At 39.3% G+C, this 19,119-nt stretch overlaps 1 protein-coding gene across 1 annotated transcript in view; it reads right to left on the bottom strand.

Moving 5' to 3' along the window:
* The window catches only part of DSCAM (DS cell adhesion molecule), an 821,125-nt gene that overhangs the window by 660,190 nt on the left and 141,816 nt on the right, over nucleotides 1–19,119 (bottom strand). Inside the window, exon 2 of the mRNA XM_025379322.1 lies at nucleotides 15,092–15,409. Coding sequence (XP_025235107.1) covers nucleotides 15,092–15,409 — 318 coding nt within the window. The remainder of the gene's footprint in view (nucleotides 1–15,091; nucleotides 15,410–19,119) is intronic.

The following is a 19,119-nucleotide window of genomic DNA, read 5'->3' as shown; positions in this document are numbered from 1 at the left end:
AAGAAATAGTCTCATATATCTTACTTTAAATCAAAATCTAGAAATGATTAAACTTAGTGATGAAGGCATACCAAAAGCTAAGACAGGCTGAAAGCTAGGCCTTTTGTGCAGTTAGTCAATTTGTAAATGCATAGGAAAAGTTCTTGAAGGAAATGAAAAGTGCTACTTCAGTGAACAAATAAGAAAGTGAAACTACCTTACTGGTGATGTGGAGAAAATTTGAGTAGATAGAAGATCTGGATACGTGATCAAACCAGCCACAACACTGCCTTGAGCCAAAGCCTAAATCAAACTAAGTCCTTAGCTCTCTCTTCAATTCCAGGGAGGCTTAGAGGGGTGAGAAAGCTGCAGAAGAAACACTGGAAGCTAGCAGAGGTTGGCTACTGAGATTTAAGGGAAGAAGCAATCTTTATAACATACAAATGCAAGGTAAAGCAGCAAGTGCTGATGGAGAAACTGCAGCAGGTTATCTAGAAGCTCTAGCTAAGGTCATTGATGAAGGTGGCTGCCCTAAACAATATATTTTCAATGCACAGAAGATAGCCTTCTATTAAAAGAAAATGCCATCCAGGATTTTCATAGCTAGAGAGGAGAAGTCAATGCCTAGTCTCAATGCTTCAAAAAACAAGCTGACTCTTCTTCAGGGTTAATGCAACTGATGAGTAAGATGAAGTCAATGCTCATTTACCATTTCAATAATTCTAAAATTATTTCTTAGAATTATGACAAAACCACTTTGCCTATGCTCTAGAAATAAAACAAGAAGGTCTGGGTCACAGCACATCTGTTTACATCATGTCATATTGCACTGGATAGAACCTCCAGTACGATGTATAATAGAAGTGGTGAGAGTGTATGCTTTGGTATTGTTCTTCATTTGGGGGTGAAAACATTTACTCTTTGACAAGTATGATGCTCGCTATAGCAGGATTTTTTGTAGTTGCTTTTTATCAGAATGAGGAAGTTCCTTTCTACTGCTGGTTTTCTGAGAGTTTTTTTAATCATTAGTGGATGTTGGATTTCATCAATGCTTTTTCTGTGTCTGCTGAAATGATCACATGGTTTTTACATTTAATATGTTAATATGATAATTTACACTAATTTTCAAATGTGTAACTCGCCTTGCATTATGGATATAAGCCCTTTGTGGTCATAATGTATTATTCTTTTTATATGTTGTTGGATTAAATTTGTTAAATTTTTAGAACTTTTACATTTATAGTCAGAAGAGATAGTTGTCTTTAGTTTTCTTATGTCTTGTTTACGTATTAGGGTAATGCTAACCTTATAAAATGATTTGGGAAATACTCTCTCCTTAATTTTCTGGAATAATTTGTTTATAATTTTTATTTTTAATTTATTATTATTATTTTTGAGATGGAGTCTCACTCACTCTGTCACACAGGCTGGAATGCAGTGGCACAATCTTGGCTCACTGTAACCTCTGCCTCCTGGGTTCAAGCAATTCTCTCATCTCAGTCTCCCAAGTAGCGGGGACTAAAGGCATGTGCCACCACACCTGACTAATTTTTGTGTTTTTAGTAGAGATGGATTTTCACCATGTTGGTCAGGCTGGTCTTGAACTCCTGACTCCAAGTGATCCTCCTGCCTTAGCCTCCCAAAGTGCTGGGATTACAGGCAAGAGCCACTGTGCCTGGCCAAAATTATTATTTCTTTCTTAAAGGATTAGTAGAACTCAATAGTGAAGCCATTTGAGCCAGGAATTTTACTGTAGAAAAGTTTTTACCAATAAATTTAAATTCTCTAACAGATATAGGGCTATTCAGTTTATCTGTTTTTCCTTGAGTGAGTCTTGGTAGCTTGTGTTTCTCAAAAAATATTTTATTTCATCAACTTGTTCTTAATGTTCTCTTAGTATCATTTTAATACCTGTAGAAGATATAGTGATGTTACCTCCCTCATTCTTGGTATTAGTCATTTACCTACTCTCTCACTTTTCTGGCGAAAAACACACCAATTTTACCAATTTTTAAAAAAATAACTTTTAGTTTCATAATTTCCTCTATTGTTTCTGTTTTATAATTTGTTGATCTCCACTCTGATCTTCATTGTTTGCCTTCTAAAAACTAAAATTTGCTTGTATTTTTAGTTTTATCCTCTTTTTTAGTTTAAAATGGATGCTGAGACCACTATTTAAGACATTTTAAAAAATTACTAAGTTTTTTAGAGCAATAAAATCTCCCTAATTATTATTTTAGTGGCATCCCCAAAATTCATATATATGGTGTGTTCATTTTTATTCAGTTGAAAAAATTTTCTAATTTCTTTCTTCAAATGTTTTCCTGATTTTTTTTTTGACAGAGATCATTTAAAAGTGTGCTATTTAGCATTCAAATGCTTGGTTATTTCTCAGAGATGTTATTGTTAGTAATTATTTAATTTCATTATGATCAAACAACATTTTACACAACTTGAATTTAAAACAAATTTATCTGAGATTTGTTTTATTGCTCTGAGTATGCTCTATATTAGTAAATGTCTGTGTGTCTCAGAAGAGAATTTATATTGTACTGTTGGATAGAATGTTCTTTATTTAAAGGTCAATTACATCAAATTGATTGATAGTGTCATTCAAGTGTTCTTTTATTCTTACTGATTTTCTGTCTACTTCTACCAATTATTGAACTAGGAATATTGAAATCTCTGGCTATAATTTTTGATATGTCTGATTCTCATTGTAGTTCTATCTGTTTTTACTTTATGTATTTTGAAGTTTTATTGTTGGGTACATAAACATTTACAATAGTCATATCCTCTTAACCACCCCCCTTTACATTATGAAATGAACTGCTTTAACTCTAGTAATAGTCTTGGTTTGGAAATACACTTTGCTTGATATTAATGTGGCTATTCTAGCTTTCTTTCAATGTTTTATTTTAATTAGTTTGATCTGATTTGATGAGGATGGTATATCATTTTTATCCTTTTACTTTTAAGCTATTTATGCCTTTGTATTAACAGAATGTTTCTTTTTTTAATGCTATTGTAAATAGTGGGCTTTAATTTTTAATTTTCCAACTTTTGTTACAAGACATAAAAATTCAGTGACTTTGTTAAATTTACTTCTCAATTTAAAAAGTTTATCATTAGTTTAACTTTTTTTTTTCTTTTTTTTAAATTATACTTCACGTTCTACGGTACATGTGCACAATGTGCAGGTTTGTTACATGTGTATACATGTGCCATGTTGGTGTGCTGCACCCATTAACTCGTCATTTACATTAGGTATATCTCCTAATGCTATCCCTCCCCTCTCCACCACACCACCCCACAATAGGCCCTGGAGTGTGATATTTCCCTTCCTGTGTCCAAGTGATCTCATTGTTCAATTCTCACCTATGAGTGAGAACATGCGGTGTTTGGTTTTCTGTTCTCACGATAGTTTGCTGAGAATGACAGTTTTCAGCTGCATCCATGTCCCTACAAAGGACACGAATTTACCCTTTTTTTATGGCTGCAGAGTATTCCATGGTGCATATGTGCCACATTTTCTTAATCCAGTCTATCACTGATGGACATTTGGGTTGATTCCAAGTCTTTGCTATTGTGAAGAGTGCTGCAATAGACATACGTGTACATGTGTCTTTATAGCAGCATGATTTATAATCCTTTGAATATATACCCAGTAATGGGATGGCTGGATCAAATGGTATTTCTAGTTCTAGGTCCTTGAGGAATCGCCACACCGTTTTCCACAATGGTTGAACTAGTTTACAGTCCCACCAACAGTGTAAAAGTGTTCCTATTTCTCCACATCCTTTCCAGCACCTGTTGTTTCCTGACTTTTTAATGATCGTGAGTCTAACTGCTGTGAGATGGTATCTCATTGTGGTTTTGATTTGCATTTCTCTGATGGTGAGTGATGAGGAGCATTTTTTCATGTGTTTGTTGGCTGCATAAATGTCTTCTTTTGTGAAGGGTCTGTTCATATCCTTTGCCCACTTTTTGATGGGGTCATTTTTTTCTTGTAAATTTGTTTGAGTTCTCTGTAGGTTCTGGAAATTAGCCCTTTGTCAGATGAGTAGATTGCAAAACTTTTCTCCCATTCTGTAGGTTACTTGTTCACTCTGATGATAGTTTCTTCTGTTGTGCAGAAGCTCTTTAGTTTAATTAGATCCATTTGTCAATTTTAGCTTTTGTTGCCATTGCTTTTGGTGTTTTAGACATGAAGTCCTTGCCCATGCCTATGTCCTGAATGGTATTGCCTAGGTTTTCTTCTAGGGATTTTATGGTTTTAGGTCTAATATTTAAGTCTCTAATCCATCTTGAATTAATTTTTGTATAAGGAGTAAGGAAGGGATCCAGTTTCAGCTTTCTACTTATGGCTAGCCAGTTTTCCCAGCACCATTTATTAAATAGGGAATCCTTTCCCCATTTCTTGTTTTTGTCAGGTTTGTCAAAGATCAGATGGTTGTAGATGTGTGGTATTATTTCTGAGGGCTCTCTTCTGTTCCACTGGTCTATATGTCTGTTTTGGTACCAGTACCATGCTGTTTTGGTTACTGTAGCCTTGTAGTATAGTTTGAAATCAGGTAGCATGATGCCTCCAGCTTTGTTCTTTTGACTTAGGATTGTCTTGGCAATGCGGGCTCTTTTTTGGTTCCATATGAACTTTAAAGTAGTTTTTTCCAATTCTGTGAAGAAAGTCACTGGTAGCTTAATGGGGATGGCATTGAATCTATAAATTACCTTGAGCAGTATGGCCATTTTCACGATATTGATTCTTCCTATCCATGAGCATGGAATGTTCTTCCATTTGTTTGTGTCCTCTTTTATTTCATTGAGCAGTGGTTTGTAGTTCTCCTTGAAGAGGTTCTTCATAACTCTTGTAAGTTGGATTCCTATGTATTTTATTCTCTTTGAAGCAATTGTGAATGGGATACAATCATGTCATCTGCAAACAGGGACAATTTGGCTTCCTCTTTTCCTAATTGAATACACTTTATTTCTTTCTCATGCCTGATTGCCCTGGCCAGAACTTCCAACACTATGTTGAATAGGAGTGGTGAGAGGGAGCATCCCTGTCTTGTGCGAGTTTTCAAAGGGAATGCTTCCAGTTTTTGCCCATTCAGTATGACACTGGCTGTGGGTTTGTCATAAATAGCTCTTATTATTTTGAAATACTTTCCATCAATACCTAATTTATTGAGAATGTTTAGCATGAAGAGCTGTTGAATTTTGTCAAAGGCCTTTTCTGCATCTATTGAGATAATCATGTGGTTTTTGTCTTTGATTCTCTTTATATGCTGGATTACCTGTATTGATTTGCATATGTTGAACCAGCTTTGCATCTCAGGGATGAAGCCCACTTGATCATGGTGGATAAGCTTTTTGATGTGCTGCTGGATTCAGTTTGCCAGTATTTTATTGAGGATTTTTGCATCAATGTTCATGAGGGATATTGGTCTAAAATTCTCTTTTTTTGTTGTGTCTCTCCCAGGCTTTGGTATCAGGATGATGTTGGCCTCATAAAATGAGTTAGGGAGGATTCCCTCTTTTTCCATTGATTGGAATAGTTTCAGAAGGAATGGTACCAGCTCCTCCTTGTACCTCTGGTAGAATTCAGCTGTGAATCCATCTGGTCCTGAACTTTTTTTTGTTGGTAGGTTATTAATTATTGCCTCAATTTCAGAGCCTGCTATTGGTCTATTCAGGGATTCAACTTCTTCCTGGTTTAGTCTTGGGAGAGTGTATGTTTCCAGGAATTTATCCATTTCTTCTAGGTTTTCTAGTTTATTTGCGTAGAGGTGTTTATAGTATTCTCTGATGGTAGTTTGTATTTCTGTGGTGTAGGTGGTGATATCCCCTTTACCATTTTTTATTGCATCTATTTGATTCTTCTCTCTTTTCTTCTTTATTAGTCTTGCTAGTGGTCTATCAATTTTGTTGATCTTTTCAAAAAACCAACTCCTGGATTCATTGATTTTTTGAAGGGTTTTTTGTGTCTCTATCTCCTTCAGTTCTGCTCTGATCTTAGTTATTATTGCCTTCTGCTAGCTTTTGAATGTGTTTGCTCTTGCTTCTCTAGTTCTTTTAATTGTGATGTTAGAGTGTCAATTTTAGATCTTTCCAGCTTTCTCTTATGGGCATTTAGTGCTATAAATTTCCCTCTACACACTGCTTTAAATGTGTCCCAGAGATTCTGGTATGTTGTATCTTTGTTCTCATTGGTTTCAAAGAACACCTTTATTTCTGCTTTCATTTTGTTATGTACCGAGTAGTCATTCAGGAGCAGGCTGTTCAGTTTCCACGTAGTTGAGCGGTTTTGATTGAGTTCCTTAATCCTCAGTTCTAGTTTGATTACACTGTGGTCTGAGAGACAGTTTGTTATAATTTCTGTTCTTGTACATTTGCTGAGGAGTGCTTTACTTCCAACTATGTGGTCAATTTTGGCATAAGTGCAATGTAGTGCTGAGAAGAATGTATATTCTGTTGATTTGGGGTGGAGAGTTCTGTAGATGTCCATTAGGTCCACTTGGTGCAGAGTTGAGTTCAATTCCTGGATATCCTTGTTAACTTTCTGTCTCGTTGATCTGTCTAATGTTGACAGTGGGGTGTTAAAGTCTCCTATTATTATTGTGTGGGAGTCTGAGTCTCTTTGTAAGTTTTTAAGGACTTGCTTTATGAATCTGGGTGCTCCTGTATTGGATGCATATATATTTAGGATAGTTAGCTCTTCTTGTTGAATTGATCTCTTTACCATTATGTAATGGCCTTCTTTGTCTCTTTTGATCTTTGTTGGTTTAAAGTCTGTTTTATCAGAGACTAGGATTGCAACCCCTGCCTTTTTTCTCCATTTTCTTGGTAGATCTTCCTCCATCCCTTTATTTTGAGCCTATGTGTGTCTCTGCATGTGAGATGGGCCTCCTGAATACAGCAAACTGATGGGTCTTGACTCTTTATCCAATTTGCCAGTCTGTGTCTTTTAATTGGACCATTTAGCCCACTTACATTTAAGGTTAATATTGTTACGTGTGAACTTGATCCTGTCATTATGATGTTAGCTGGTTATTTTGCTCATTAGTTGATGCAGTTTCTTCCTAGCATCGGTGATCTTTATAGTTTGGCATGTTTTTGCAATGGCTGGTACTGGTTGTTCCTTTCCATGTTTAGTGCTTCCTTCAGGATCTCTTGTAGGGCAGGCCTGGTGGTGACAAAATCTCTAAGCATTTGCTTATCTGTAAAGGATTTTATTTCTCCTTCACTTATGAAACTTAGCTTGGCTGGGTATGAAATTCTGGGTTGAAAATTCTTTTCTTTAAGAATGTTGAATATTGGCCCCCACTCTCTTCTGGCTTGGAGAGTTTCTGCTGAGAAATCTGCTGTTAGTCTTATGGGCTTCCCTTTGTGGGTAACCTGACCTTTCTCTCTGCTGCCCTTAACATTTTTTCCTTCATTTCAACTTTGGTGAATCTGACAATTATGTGTCTTGGAGTTGCTCTTCTTGAGGAGTATCTTTGTGGCGTTCTCTGTATTTCCTGAATTTGAATGTTGGCCTGCCTTGCTAGGTTGGGGAAGTTCTCCTGGATAATATCCTGCAGAGCGTTTTCCAACTTGGTTGCATTCTTCCCGTCACTTTCAGGTACACCAATCAGACGTAGGTTTGGTCTTTTCACAAAATCCCGTATGTCTTGGAGGCTTTGTTCATTTCTTTTTCCTCTTTTTTCTCTAAACTTCTCTTCTCATTTCATTTAATTCATTTGATCTTCAATCGCTGATACTCTTTCTTCCAGTTGATCGAGTCGGTTACTGAAGCTTGTGCATTTGTCAAGTAGTTCTCGTGTCATGGTTTTCATCTCTATCAGGTCATTTATGGACTTCTCTGCATTGGTTATTCTAGTTATCCATTCGTCAAATCTTTTTTCAAGGTTTTAAGTTTTTTTGCACTGGGTTTGTAGTTCCTCCTTTAGCTCTGAGAAGTTTGATCAACTGAAGCCGCCTTCTCTCAATTCATCAAAGTCATTCTCTGTCCAGCTTTGTTCCATTGCTGGTGAGGAGCTGCATTCCTTTGGAGGGGGAGAGGCGCTCTGATTTTTTGAATTTCCAGCTTTTCTGCACTGCTTTTTCCCCATCTTTGTGATTTTATCTACCTTTGGTCTTTGATGATGGTGACGTACAGATGGGGTTTTGGTGTGGATGTCCTTTCTGTTTGTTAGCTTTCCTTCTAACAGTCAGGACCCTCAGCTGCAGGTCTGTTGGTGTTTGCTTGAGGTCCACTCCAGATCCTGTTTGCCTGGGTATCAGCAGCGGAGGCTCCAGATGAGGGAATATTACTGAACAGCAAGTGTTGCTGTCTGATTGTTGCTCTGCAAGTTTCATCTCAGAGGTGTACCCAGCTGTGTGAGGTGTGAGGTGTCAGTCTGCACCTAGTGGGGGATGTCTCCCAGTTAGGCTACTCCGGGGTCAGGGACCCACTTGAGCAGGCAGTCTGTCCATTCTCAGATCTCAACCTCCATGCTGGGAGAATCACTACTCTCTTCAAAGCTGTCAGATAGGGACATTTACATCTGCAGAGGTTTCTGCTGCTTTTTATTTAGCTATGGCCTGTCCCCAGAGGTGGAGTCTACAGAGGCAGGCAGGCCTCCTTGAGCTGTGGTGGGCTCCACCCAGTTCGAGCTTCCCTGCCACTTTGTTTACATACTTGAGCCTCAGCAATGGCGGGCACCCCTCCCCCAGCCTCACTGCCACCTTGCAGTTAGATCTCAGACTGCTGTGCTAAGAATGAGGGAGGCTCCATGGGCATGGGACCCTCCAAGCCAGGCACGGGATACAATCTCCTGCTGTGCCATTTGCTAAGACCCTTGGTAAAGCGCAGTATTGGGGGGAGTGACCTGATTTTCCAAGTGTTGTGTGTCATGGCTTCCCTTGGCTAGGAAAAGGAATTCCCTTCTCCCTTGCGCTTCCTGGGTCAGGCAATGCCTCGTGCTGCTTCGGCTCTCACTGAAGTTGGGCTGCACCCACTGTCCTGCACCAACTGTCTGACATGCCCCAGTGAGATGAACCCAGTACCTCAGTTGGAAAGGCAGAAATCACCTGACTTCTGTGTCGCTCATGCTGGGAGCTGGAGGCTGGATCTGTTCCTATTTGGCCATGTTGGGCGCCCCTCTAAGAATGTTTCTTTTAAGCAGTGTTAAATCCAATCTGGCAATCTCTGCCTTATAATTCAGATTACTGGAACATTTAAATTTAATGTGGATAATGATATGATTAAGTTTATCATTTTGCTATTTGAGATATATATATTTTTTTTTTTTACCATCTTTCCTTTTTCTTATCATTTTCTTCTTTGTTTTGGATTGAGGATTTTTAAATGATTCTATTTTTTTCTCCCTTGTGGGCTTATTAGCTATAACTCTGTTTTGTTATTTTAAAGGTTGTTTTAGGTTTTTTAGTATACATCTGTAACTTATCACCGCCTATATTCAGGTGCCATTACACAACTTCACATACAGCAAAACAACCTCTAATATTATACTCCTATGTCTTTATTGTAGGCCTTAATGCTATTGTTGTCATACATTTTACTTCTATGTTACAAACTTCATAAGACATTGTTATTATTTGTGTTTAGCCAATTATTTTTTAAAAGATTACAATTTTTTTAAAAAATCTGATTTAGATACTCATGTAGTTACCATTTTCATTGCAGTTCTTTCCTTTGAGTAGATCTAAGATTTGATCAGGTGTTATTTTTTCTTCCGATTCTAGAACTTCTTTTAAGATACCTTGTACTGGGATTCAGCTGATGATAAATTTTCTGCTATTGTGTGTCTAAGAACGCCTTCATTTCACCCTTACTTTAGAAATTTACTTCCATTCTTGCCTATAAATCCCAGCACTTTGGGAGGCCAAGACGGGGCAACTTCTTGAGCCCAGGAGTTAGAGACCAGCCTGGGCAACATAGCAAGACTCTGTCTCTACAAAAAAAAAAAAAAAAAAAATCAGCCTGATGTGGTGGCATGCACCTGTGGTCCCAGCTACTTGGGAGGCTGAGATGGGAGGATCACTTGAGCCAGGGAAGTTGAGGCTGCAGTGAGCAATGATCACCTCACTGCACCCTGGCCTGGTTGACAGAGCAAGGCCCTGTCTCATAAACACACACACACACACACAAAACATTAACAACAACAACAAAAAACCCATCTGCTGTCATTCTTTATCTTTGTTCCTTTGTGTGTAATATGCCTTTCTTCTGTAGGTGTTTTTGATATTTTATCTTTGTCATTGCTCTGAACAATTTTATTGTATTTTAATGTGCCTTTGTGCATTTTTTCTTCACGTGTCTTGAACTTGAGGTTTGTTGAGCTCCTTGGATCTGCAGGTTTATAGTTTTCATCAAATTTGGAAAATTTTGGCCTGCATTTTTCCACTTCTTTTTAAATCTCACCATCCCTTCCCTTGGGGCTTACTTTGTCATTAAGCTACTTGAAGTATGTTTTAATTTTTTGGAATAAACTTGATTTTTTTAGAGCAATTGTAGGTTTAGAGAAAAAAATTCACAGCAAGTTGCCATATTCTCCCTCTAGCCACCTTCTTCAATTTGTCTCATTATTAGCATCTTACATTAGTGTGATACATTTGTGACAATTAATAAACTGATATTTATACATTATTATTATTAACTAAAGTCCGTAGTTCACATTACGTTTCACTGTATGTTGTAAGTTCTTTGCATAATGGCAGATATCCACCATTATAGTATCGTATCATACAGAACAGTTTCACTGCCTTAAAAATCCCTTGTGCTCCATCTGTTCAATCCTCCCTCCCTCCTGACTATCCCCTGGAAACTCCTGATCTTTCTACTGTCTCTCTAGTTTATCTCTTCCAGAATGTCAAGTAGGTGAGAGGGTGTACTATGTTGTTTTTTCAGATTGCCTTCTTTCACTTAGTAACAGGTATTTACCCCCATATCTTTTCATAGCTTGATAGTTCATTTTTTCTATTGCTGGCCAATACTTCATTTTATACTATAATTTGTATAATGTTAAAGAAAAACTGTAGGTGGACCCTGTGGCTCATTTCTGTAATCCCAACACTTTGGGAGGCCAAGGCAGGCAGATGGCTTGAGCCCAGAAATTTGAGACCAGTCTGAGCAACATAGTGAGACTCCTCTCTACACATATTTTTTTTAAAAAATTAGCCAGGTGTAGTGGCTCATGCCTGTAGCCCCAGCTACTTGGGAGGCTGAGGTGAGAGAATCACCTGAGCCCAGGAAGTTGAGGCTGCAGTGAGCCATGATCCCATCACTGCACTCCGACATGGACAAGAGAGGGAGAAGTCCTCTCAAAAAAAAAAAAAAAAAAAATTAAAAAACAGAAAAAATGTTCTAACACTTATTAGAAAGATAAGGAAGATTATCTTCAAGTCTATTCCAGTGGGAGTCATCTATGATCACTGCAATAGGGAAGGGTAATTTGACTTCATATTCAACCAGGATAAGTGAGGGTTTATAGCCAGTGAACACAGTGAGGGGACCAGTGGGTGGAAAATTAGAAAGAGGAGATACCAAAGGTATGAGGATTCTTGCTAAACTGGCCTAACAGATTATTGCTAAAGTCAGGTCAAACATGTATACATCAAAGACGGGACACGAAGAACTTGATCAGATATCAAGAGTGATCAAGTATCAAGAGTAAGGGGATGATTTAGCAGGATTCTTGCTAAAGTTGGGAACCATAGACCAGACATGAAAAGCTAAGGTCGAGGACTCGTTGAGAGGAGGGCTCAGAGGAGCTTTTCCAAAGTTAGTCAAGGAGAGATTCTTTACCCCATCCACTCACATACTGAAGAACATCTTTCTTGCTTCCATTTTTTGACAATGATGAATAAAGTTGCTATGCAAATTTCTGTGCAGATTTGGATATTCTTTATCCTGAAGCATAAGGCAACCATAGGACACAACTTATTTCCAGCTCCTTAAGGCTTGCTTTCCTCTCCTGCCTGAGGTCCAGTCTTGAAAATGGTTGCTTCAGATATTTTGTCTGCTTTGTTTGTTGTTTGTTTTTTTTAGCTGGTTGTATTAGTCCGTTCTCACACTGCTATGAAGAAATACCCAAGACTGGGTAGTTTATAAAGAAAAGAGGTTTAATTGACTCACAGTTCTGAATGGCTGGGGAGGCCTCAGGAAACATACAATCATGGCATAAGGCACTCTTCACAGGTGGCAGGAGAGAGAATGAGTGTCAGCAAGGGAAATGTCAGATGCTTATAAAACCATCAGATCTCGTGAGACTCACTCACTCTCACGAGAACAGAAAGGGGGAACCTACCCCATGATTCAATGACCTTCCACTGGGTCCCTCCCAGGACCCATAGGGATTATGCAGATTATCTTCCAAGATGAGATTTGGGTGCAGACATAGAGCCAAACCATATCAGCCTCAGGACACTGGTTTTTGGTTGTTTCAGATAAAAGGGTAAGTGTGGCTCCTGCACCTCCATCTCGGCCACAAGCAAAAGTTCTAGTCAAATGTTAGAAAGCACCGTTTGCGGCCAGGCATGGGGGCTCACACCTGTAATCCCAGCACTTTGGGAGGCTGAGGCGGGCAGATCATGAGGTCAGGAGATCGAGACCATCCTGGCTAACGTGGTGAAACCCGTCTCTACTAAAAATACAAATCATTAGCCAGGTGTGGTGGCAGGCGCCTGTAGTCCCAGCTACTCGGGAGGCTGAGGCAGGAGAATGGCGTGAACCTGGGAGGTGGAGCTTGCAGTGAGCCGAGATCGTGCCACTGCACTCCAACCCGGGCAACAGAGTGAGACTCCATCTCAAAAAAAAAAAAAAAAAGAAAGAAAAGAAAAGAAAAAAAGAAAAAAGAAAGCACAGTTTGCTAAGGAGAAAACAATCATAAGAAATCCACTGACTTGCCCAGGATCATGCGGCTGATTGCTACTTGCTATGTAGCAAAGGCAGCCTGGGTAAGGAGCAATACTGTCTCAAGTGGCCCACCTGCATTCCAGCCCTTAGAATAAGCAAGAAAATATCTTACATTAGAACTAGGATTGATGATTAATGACACATGATGAGTAAACCTTCCTTCAATTGCTAGCACCCAGACCTAGGTCAAAGTTTCTGAAAATTAAGAATGAGAATCCTTTGTGCTGCCAAAGGAAAGATTATGACATCATTCAACCTAAAAACTTATTCCGGGAAAATCCAAACACCAATCTACAGGGATATTTAGACATTTAGGATGACCTGATACAGAACAGGATGCCCCATGAGTGAGCAGTCATTGCCTTCAAACTTACCCTTCAGCTGTCAAAAAAAAAGGTAGCATTTATGCTCTTCATCTGCCTTTTTGTACAAGCTTCCAGTTCTGTACCCACATTTATATAAACAGGGTGAAAAAAGATTTTCAAGTATCCAGTGTGACAACCTAAAGATTATTATAACCATTATGTGTTCATAATAAAAAGCAAAATGAAATCAGGAGAGAAATTTGATTTGGGTAATGTAACTGCCCATCTTATACGTTCAAACTCATACAGGAGTCATCTATATTCTGGATTCATCGTCCATAGGGTTTCAGATGTCAAGAACACCAGCACATAAAGACTGAAAGCACAACTGGGTAGGAAGAGGCAGGTAGCACAGATGCCAGACAAGATGATGCAATTTCCATGCTCTAAAACTTTCAGTGTCATGCAAAAAACAATGAATTCTATGACTAATTTAGAAGACGATAGTTAAAACAGGAGTAAGCATTTCATTTCTTTATCGGACAGAAAATCCAAGGCAGACATAATGGATTAATACATACAGATACAGTTTTTTGAAATTCCAGGTTTCCCTATAAGTGGTGTTTTGTAGATTATAAATACGCTTTTATAACACATCATTAAAATGTGCAGTCTTCCCAGTAAAAGTCATTCACTATATCTCCCTGTTTGTCAGGTTTAGAGGTCCCTATACAAATTGCATTTGCTGTATTGTAATTATTTGACACATCAAATTTTCATATATCTTGATTAAAGACAATCTTTTTTTGTTCTTCCTTATTGAATCCTCATGCAGGTTTTGGAATTCATGAGCATGTCACAGAGATCAAAATATAGTTGGGAAAATGACTAGCTAGCAGCATGAGTCATAGTCTAATGTTTGATGGCTTACATCAAAGAGATCATATGCAGGAATTCAGAAACACCTCATATTTTTCTCATGTTGTGATGTCTTCTACCAGCACCTACTCACTTACTGAAGAAATTATTGCAAAGCTCCCCCAGCTACCTGGTGTATAAGAAAAAAATCAAAGTCACATTCTCTTTGCCCTGCTATTATATTATGTCAGTCTACACAAGTATTTCAGAGCTAGACTTAAAAAAATTAAAATGCTGTTTGCTAACAGGAGTCTAGCTGTGAGTTTGTTTTGCAGGGCTTTGTTAAATCTATAGAACCACACAATCTGTCCTGTATATATAGCCTTTGATGTCTGTGTATCTCAGGCAGTATTCTTTCCTGGGTTGACTTGTAGCATTGGTGATTAAAAAAAGACACAATATGTTGTTAAAAGGAACATAGCCCATTCAGGATTTATGCACCAACAACATTTCAGCAACATGTGATACAGTCAAAAATGTTAAAATAGCCTTTCTATTTCACAAGGAAAGCAAGGATATTAGATTGATTCTGTTTCCATAACAGTACATCTTGATGCTATGGTTTTATTCCAGCTCAACCATTTGTCATATTTTTTCTCTTTTTCTCCTCCCCTAGGATGGGGTAGGAGAAGGGCAAGGGGGAAAAAGGAGGGGTGGAAGCAAACGCATTGGATTTGAGACGCTGAAAACTTGAATTAGAGTATCAAATTAGACAAAATATAAGGAGGGTGGGATGTTAGAACTTGCCAACTTGCTAATTGCTGCTTTCAAGGTTTAGTTCCAACAATGTAAGGCACTCTGAAATCTAAACAAGGAGATCTTAAAGAAGTCATCAGCAAGGTCAGAATGAACTGATGATGGGGTTTTCATTAGTCCTCTGCTGCAATGGCATTTTGCTATTTGTCATTGTCATTGTCCTCCCACCCCAAGCAGGCACAGAAAAAACAAAGCCCAGAGCTGTACTCACCAGCCTTGATGTGGACATCCTGACTTCTAATTTTCCCTGAAGGATTTTCAGCTGTGCAATAATAAGTATTATCATGGATTAAGGTACTGAAGCTTGAAGGAGGGAAGGGGAAAATTTGGAGAGTGCCGTTGGGGTGGACGTGGCGGATCCCGGGGACATCGTAGATCTCCTCGCCCGTGGCTAGGTACCATCTGAGAGTCACAGGAGGGATGCCTGCTGCGGGGCAGGGCACCAGAGTCCCCGTGGTGCTGGCAAACACTACCTCTTGCAGAGATGCATTGACAAAGTAGAGGCTGGAGTGTAGGTCTTCACTGAAAACTGCAAGAAGACAACACGGGGATCCATGGGTAAGTAAAACATGCCTTTGACATTTGCAGTTCAATGTCTGGCCTCAGAAAGTTATCTTGAAAATTAATCATGAGGCTCAGGCTCAAATAAAACCAAATAACTCAAATTTTCTCAAAATGCTATGAGCAGACAGGCTGATACTAAAAAATAAGGCGCCATCCTAATTTCACATTTTGTGCACAAACTGTTAAGTTACCCTGGATGCTAATTTTTAAATAGATTGTTTTTTTGCCTCATGCTCCAAGCCCTGTTTAATAGATTGGTTTTTTGCCTCATGCTCCAAGCCCTGTTTTGTCCCCACACTGGCCATGATCGGACTGTGTATTATATAGCTTGTATTCACTTATTGTCTATCTTCTGCCACTAGAGATAAGCCTCATGAGGACAAGGTCTTGATTTACTCCCACTATTACCTGGAGCATAGCGCCTAGCTCTCACTGGGCTCTCAGTAAAGGGAAGCTGAATGTGTGAATGCCTAGATCTTGTTGCTGGGATCAAATTGCTCTCATTACTAGGTACACTGAGGGTTATTATGAAATAAAATTAGTCACATTTTTAATTAAAATTGAAAATCACATGTAAAGCATTTTATTATTTTTTATTATACTTTAAGTTGTGGGATACATGTGTAGTTTTGTTACATAGGTATACATGTGCCATGGTGGTTTGCTGCACCCATCGACCCATCATCTAGGTATTTCTCCTAATGCTATCCCTCCACCAGCCCCCCACCCCCAACAAGCCCTGGTGTGTGATGTTCCCTTCCCTGTGTCCATGTGTTCTCATTCTTCAACTCTTACTTATGAGTGAGAACATGCGGTGTTCGGTTTTCTGTTCTTGTGTTAGTTTGCTGAGAATGATGGTTTCTAGCTCGATCCATGTCCCTGCAAAGGACATGAACTCATCCTTTTTATGGGTGCATAGTATTCCATGGTGCATATGTGCCACATTTTATTTATCCAGTCTATCATTGATGGGCATTTGGGTTGGTTCCACGTGCTATTGTGAATAGTGCCGCAATAAATATACACGTGCATGTGTCTTTATAGAATGATTTATAATCCTTTGGGTATATACCCAGTAATGGGATTGCTGGGTCAAATGGTATTTCTGGTTCTAGATCCTTGAGGAATCGCCACACTGTCTTCCACAGTGGTTGAACTAATTTACACTCCCACCAACAGTGTTAAAGCATTCCTATTTCTCCACATCCTCTCCAGCATCTGTTGTTTCCAGACTTTTTAATGATAGCCATTCTAACTGGCAGGAGATGGTATCTCATTGTGGCTTTGATTTGCATTTCTCTAATGACCAGTGATGACGAGCTTTTTTTCATGTTTGTTGGCTGTGTAAATGTCTTCTTTTGAGAAGTTTCTCTTTGCCCACTTTTTGATGGGGTTGTCTTTTTCTTGTAAATTTGGGTTCTTTGTAGAGTAAACCATGTTAAAAAAAAAAACACCATTATCAGAAAATAGAATGTCAAATCAACAATGTACTTTTATTTAAAATAGGACATAACAATAAAGAGAATTCTGACAAAAGCATGACTCAACTCCACCAGCCTACAGTGTCTGTTTTGAGTTTTACATTTCCCTTCTGGTCCACCTGCCTCCATGCCTTATCTATATAATTATATCATGTTAAAGTGTACATACATAAAAGGTACCATTTTTATAACTGTTTCATTCTCTTATACATCATCTACATAATTCCATGGTTCTATACAGACTTCACAAGTAAATATCAGTGAAAGTACAATTTATGCATTTTTTTTTTTTTTTTGAGACAGAGTCTTGCTCTGTCGCCCAGGCTGGAGTGCAGTGGCTGGATCTCAGCTCACTGCAAGCTCCACCTCCCGGGTTTACGCCATTCTCCCGCCTCAGCCTCATGAGTAGCTGGGACTACAGGCGCCCGCCACCTCGACTGGCTAGTTTTTTGTATTTTTTAGTAGAGACGGGGTTTCACCGTGTTTGCCAGGATGGTCTCGATCTCCTGACCTCGTGATCCACCCGCCTCGGCCTTCCAAAGTGCTGGGATTACAGGCATGAGCCACCACTCCCGGCCCAATTTATGCATATTCTTATGAACTGTTTTCCTGCTCTTTTCATTTACATTGTTTCTCTTTCCACTTCTACAAGTAAATATCAGCAAAAGTGTTCATACACATTTAGCTTTTTAATTCATTTAAGGGCCTAAACAAGGGTTTTCTGGAGTGTTGGTTATGTGAACAAATAAAACGTTACTTCCAGAATTTACAAGTTAAACAAAAGATTTATAAACATAATGAAGGCCTACTTGTCGCCCATCTGAGCTTCTCTGTGACTTTCTAAAGCAAGTATATAACTAGTTACATATTTGTAAGAGAGAAGAGAAGCCCCAGATATTTCAAATGAACTTCACTGGTCAGAGGTGAGAATAACATTTATTGGATACTTCACAGTACTCCATACCAGACAATCTTATAACACTCGAGATGAACAACAGCTCTGCTAGGTAAACAAAGGCTCCACTTTGCAGACAATGACATGCAGATTCACAGGGCTGTCACTTGACCAAGGACACAGGATACAGTCACTTGAGCGAGACGCAGGGCTAGAAGGTGGCAGAACTAGATTCAGTCTTTCTGATGAAGGCTTCTGTGATTTATGTTTCCTCATCTTAGAATCAAATGTGGCATAACAGTCCCCCTCATTTGGGTGGGGATTAGAGGCAGCTCTCTATAGAGTGGGTCTGTGGCCTGTGCTTCCAGACCTAGTCTTTCTCCACGGTATGGGGCTGAGGGGTTACAGGCTCCTGCTATGTGCTGGGGTTGCTACTAAGTCTGTGAGATAAGATACATGTGGCCCTCACTTTGCCTGTAGTTAATTGATATGATTTGGTAAGAAAGAGATGAAGAAATTAACACTATTTACAAAGGTGATTGGACTCATCCTCTAATAACAAGATTTAGCCTGCTCACTAAATGTGAGGGTAGCAGGTAGTCCCCACCCTGCTGTTAGGAAGCACAGCATCCAAGCATTGGCACAAGGCTGGATAGATGTGGTTGACTCTACTCACAGCACGTCCTTTCCTGCTGCCACTTGAAGTGGACACTGTGGGGCTCTCTCCATATTTCCCGTTTAGGGCCAATGCACCCTGCCCCACAGCAGGTCCTCTCTTGAGTCCCACACTGGGAACCAGCCCCACTTACAGGGAACTGCCTTGTCTGAGGCCTGCAGGGAATAACTGGTCAAACGTGGCTCCACAGGCCTGGCCCCCTCATGTTAAGGTGCAACAATGCTGAAGGTGCATCCCAGCTGAGACCGCTATTGCCAGAGCTTTGCAGAGGAGCTTCTCCCTCCACTCATTCTGCCTTCCTCACATCCTTGCTGATGTGTCTCTTGAGAATACACTCCCAAGAGGCCTTCTGCGTGCAACTCTTCCTCTGAGCATCTCCCTTCAGATAACTCAACATAAGACAACAACTGAGGCTCTGCTAGTTACCCTCTACAACCGTGTCTGTCTGAGATGTTTTTCTATTTTAAATAAAATAATCAGAAAGTGCCAACTAACATCCCATATGAGCTCCCCAATACAGCATGAGCAATAAATAAAATACACCAAGATGGAAGAAAGTACTACATCTAGATTATCACTGGATTAAAACATTTTTACAAGCAATAATTATTACATTGAATAAG

This window comes from Theropithecus gelada, chromosome 3 (genome assembly GCF_003255815.1).
Source record: "Theropithecus gelada isolate Dixy chromosome 3, Tgel_1.0, whole genome shotgun sequence".
Taxonomy (NCBI): Eukaryota; Metazoa; Chordata; class Mammalia; order Primates; family Cercopithecidae; genus Theropithecus; species Theropithecus gelada.
Note: the sequence above shows the minus strand (reverse complement) of the source record. Positions and strands in the feature narration are given on the sequence as shown.